Here is a 3,723-nt window from a genome sequence, read left to right as displayed (position 1 = left end):
ATCAACCTAATGAGTAGTGGTTCGGGATGTTTTGCATCTATCTAGGATGCGAGACTTCAAGACCAGTTATGTTACGGTTAACCATGGTATGCTTAATACGATAGTAGTGAGATGGCAGACGGGGACGTCATTATTTCATCTACCACATGGTGAGATGTCTAGCACACTAGAAAATGTGTCGTGTCTGTTGCATCTTCTGATTAAGCGGAAACTTTTAGATCATGGGGAGATTAACGTAGACGAGGCATTGGAGTTGATGGTAGATTATCAAGGAGTAAACTGAGGGTCTCATGCTAGATTATCTGTGTCGTGCCATGGCAGATTTGAAGTAAACTGAGGGTCTCATGCTAGGTTTCACTTCTTGCAAAAGGTGTATACAGATGAAATATTGAGAGCACACCAGGCTATTGGTGATGACGAGCAGGTAGCACAGCATAAATCATATTCTATGAGAGCTTACATATTGTATTTGGTTGACACTACCATTTTTGTGGACAAGAGAGCCACTTATGTGGATGTCATATACATGCGGTACTTTGATGACTTTGAGCGGATCCATGAGTACAAATGGGGTTTCTTTTTGGTCTACTTGTATTCAAAATTATTCGAAGGTTGTATGTGGAAGACGAAATAAGTGACATACAACATCACACTATTCACTGTAATATTTCTTGGTCTTTTAGTGTTTCTTTATCATTTTCATTACACTATTGCAACACCGTTACTAACTAATGATTCACGTGTTCGAACTCTTTTCAAGCTTTAATCCTCAAGCACTTCCCACGCATCTCCGACTGGTCATATGTACCGACTTATATTAAGGATATGCCATGTGCGTCTACATTCGCCTCGCTTAGAGGAAACCAAGTGACACAGCCGTTCAGAGTGTATATTGATTGCTTGGTAGCAGAGGATATACACTTTCATTTTACGTCAATCACCGTGAGATGCGTCCTTTAGATGATATAGTCTTATACTTGGGATGGTTGACTTGCGGTTCACGTATGACGTTTCCTCATCTGCTTGAGCGCGTCATGCATCAGTTCGACTACATGCACTAAATTCTCATAGACCCTTATGTGTCTGCTCCTTCCACTATGAGACACAGAGATATGAATGTTATATTTGATGATTATCTTAATCATCTGGTATCGGAGGAGACACGGAGTACCATAGCTGAGAGCGGCTGAAGCTATATAGACAGTTACATCTGGTGGTTCTTCAAGGTGTTACTTCTTTATATGATATATGATGCTTTATGGGATCCAACGAGGCCAGATCATCAGGAGATACTAAAGGAGGAGCAGGTTAGGACAAATCATGTTGTTGATGTGTTGCCTAGATGTCATTGTATCATGGAGAATGGGCAGACAGGTATTGATAGAAGACTTTTTCTGCATGGCTTCGAGGAGGCAGCGTAGGAATAAGGGGTCCTAAGGCCGGGTTCGGATCCATCATATGCATTAGATTATAATATTTGTACTCTGGATTTATTGTCGATTGTATTTTATTTTGACTTATTTCAACTTCGTTATGTACTTTTGATTTATAAGTAATTTTGTAGCTTATTTCCATTTCGTTAAGAAAGAATGGGAGAATATAAATGCAATAATGTGACATTTGATGGGTTCACTTATTTTTAATACACTATAAATATCTTAAAAACTATAGTAATGGTAATGGAGAGAAAAAATGGAGAGGATCTTAACTTCAAATTTATCTGCGATTTCCTTTACGGCCGATTAAACAAGTCACCAGAACACTTACGTTGTTGGTACCAACTTTTTTATATAGACAAAATAATAATAATCACTGTTAAAATAATTTCGACTTTTGCCGGTTTGAGTTAGGATTTACGGACAAATACCAATTTATATTGGTCTCTTTTGGTGGATTTAGTTTTCACATGATTTGAAGCAGGGCCTTCACATGAGACTTCTGTTTTGACAAATATCACTAACTTTTTATATACATTTATAGCAGTTCTTTTTAATGTAAGCAAATGCAGAAAAATCCTGAGAAACATACTCTATAAGCTTTCTCTGTAGGGAACAATAATCAACTAATTTGGCTTTCCCAATATAAACTTATTGAATAATTTTTAATTCATAACTTGATTACAGCAACTTCAAATTAAAACTAAGGATAAACTTCAATGAGAGACTTGAAGCCACATATAGGAGTAATTTTGTAGCTACTAAAACCTGCATCATATATCAGTTTCTCCCATTCTTTCTTTGTTCTTTCCTTACCAAGAAACATTGTAAGCATCACCAAATCATACTCCAATTGCAACTCAGTTAATCCATGATCATCACTTTTTTCATCTATTGATATGTCAATGATAATCACTTTTCCTTCTTTCCCTTTGTGTGAAATAGCTTCTTTACTGTTCTTCAATATCTTTAAAGATAGTTCATCATTCCAATCATGCAAAACCCACTGTAATAAAAAAGACATGAAAATATGAGCCAATGTTACGTCGCACGCACGAAACGGCCGCTACAAAATGGTATCAGGAGTGAAAATAAAAATACCTTGAGTAAAACAGCATCAGCTGAAGGGACAGATTTGAACATATCTCCACCAACAAACTTCAAATTTTCATTTCCGGTTAAGTTACCAACAACCTGTGGCTGATCAAAAACAGTGCATTTGATGTGAGGAAACGCTTCATGAATGAGTTTTGCAACACCACCAGTTCCACCTGCCACATCAACCAAAGACTCCAAACCCTCAAACACATGCTTATTTTCTTGAAGAGCAAGCTTGAAAAATCTCGAATCTGCCGCCATAGCATCTTGAAACATACTCAAAGTATCAGATTCAGAATCCTTGTTAAGAAAATCCCAATAACTCTCCCCGGTCGCACACTCAAACAGTGTCTGTTCCTTATCCTCATGGAACCATTTCTCTGAAACGCTCCACATGTCTAGAGAACTTGGATGAAGTGCTCCTTTAACCAGTGATGATAAACATGTTGGTTTACCAGTTATAAGAAGCTTTGAAGAAGGTGTGAGAATATAAGCTGTTTCTTCTTCTTCTGCTTCGTTGCTTTTCAGTGTTGTTTTAGCAAAGAAACCATTGTGTGTTAGCAGACGCAAAAACCGATAAAGGATGTTAACTTTAGAAGTGTGAAGTTTCAAAGATGAAGCTAATTCAGAAAGAGTCATTGGTTTTCCATGGTTATGGATTGCATCAGCTATACCTAGTTCCATAGCAGATTTGAGTGCCATGGAACTTACAAAGTTGTATACATGTTTGTATAAATGAATTTGAGCATGATACAGTTCACTTTCTTCAGAACCGTTTGTATTGAAATCCATTTCTTTTGTTGGTTAACTTTGGTGTTTTTGGTTGAAATGGATATGAAGAAATTATAAATTAGTATGGACCTTTTTATATGTTGAAAGAGAATATAATGATATATGCTCAAGACGGAAAAATAACACAGTATCTTGGTGTCTTTTTTGGCTTAGAATCTTATTAGAAATTATTGAGGCGGCAATGTATGAGAATCTGTGTGTAATTTAGTTATATTTAAGGTTGACAAAGGCGTTCAGTTTATTAGATTGTCTGTTTTATCTGCACTGCGAGACAATTATAGGTAAGGGGGTGTGAGGACTGAGGAGTGAAGATTAGCTATTTTAATTTGTGGTGTTTTTATTTCTACCTACTTATTTTTGTCTAATTACATAGTTTCTCCATTGGGAAAGATCCATT

General features: G+C 36.6%; 1 protein-coding gene across 1 annotated transcript; it reads right to left on the bottom strand.

Annotated features, from left to right (window-relative positions):
* Positions 1 to 2,074: 2,074 nt before the first annotated feature.
* Positions 2,075 to 3,350, bottom strand: LOC131607454 ((+)-6a-hydroxymaackiain 3-O-methyltransferase 1). Its single transcript, XM_058879457.1, has 2 exons — positions 2,538 to 3,350; positions 2,075 to 2,442 (listed from the first exon to the last, which is right to left on the bottom strand). The coding sequence occupies exons 1-2, from the start codon at positions 3,324 to 3,326 to the stop codon at positions 2,140 to 2,142; spliced, it is 1,092 nt and encodes a 363-aa protein (XP_058735440.1). The 5' UTR covers positions 3,327 to 3,350; the 3' UTR covers positions 2,075 to 2,139.
* Between the last annotated feature and the right edge of the window lie 373 nt (positions 3,351 to 3,723).

Source organism: Vicia villosa, linkage group LG5 (assembly GCF_029867415.1).
Source record: "Vicia villosa cultivar HV-30 ecotype Madison, WI linkage group LG5, Vvil1.0, whole genome shotgun sequence".
NCBI classification, from domain to species: Eukaryota; Viridiplantae; Streptophyta; class Magnoliopsida; order Fabales; family Fabaceae; genus Vicia; species Vicia villosa.
The sequence above is the reverse complement of the archived record's forward strand: the minus strand, read 5'-3'. Positions and strand labels throughout refer to the sequence as shown.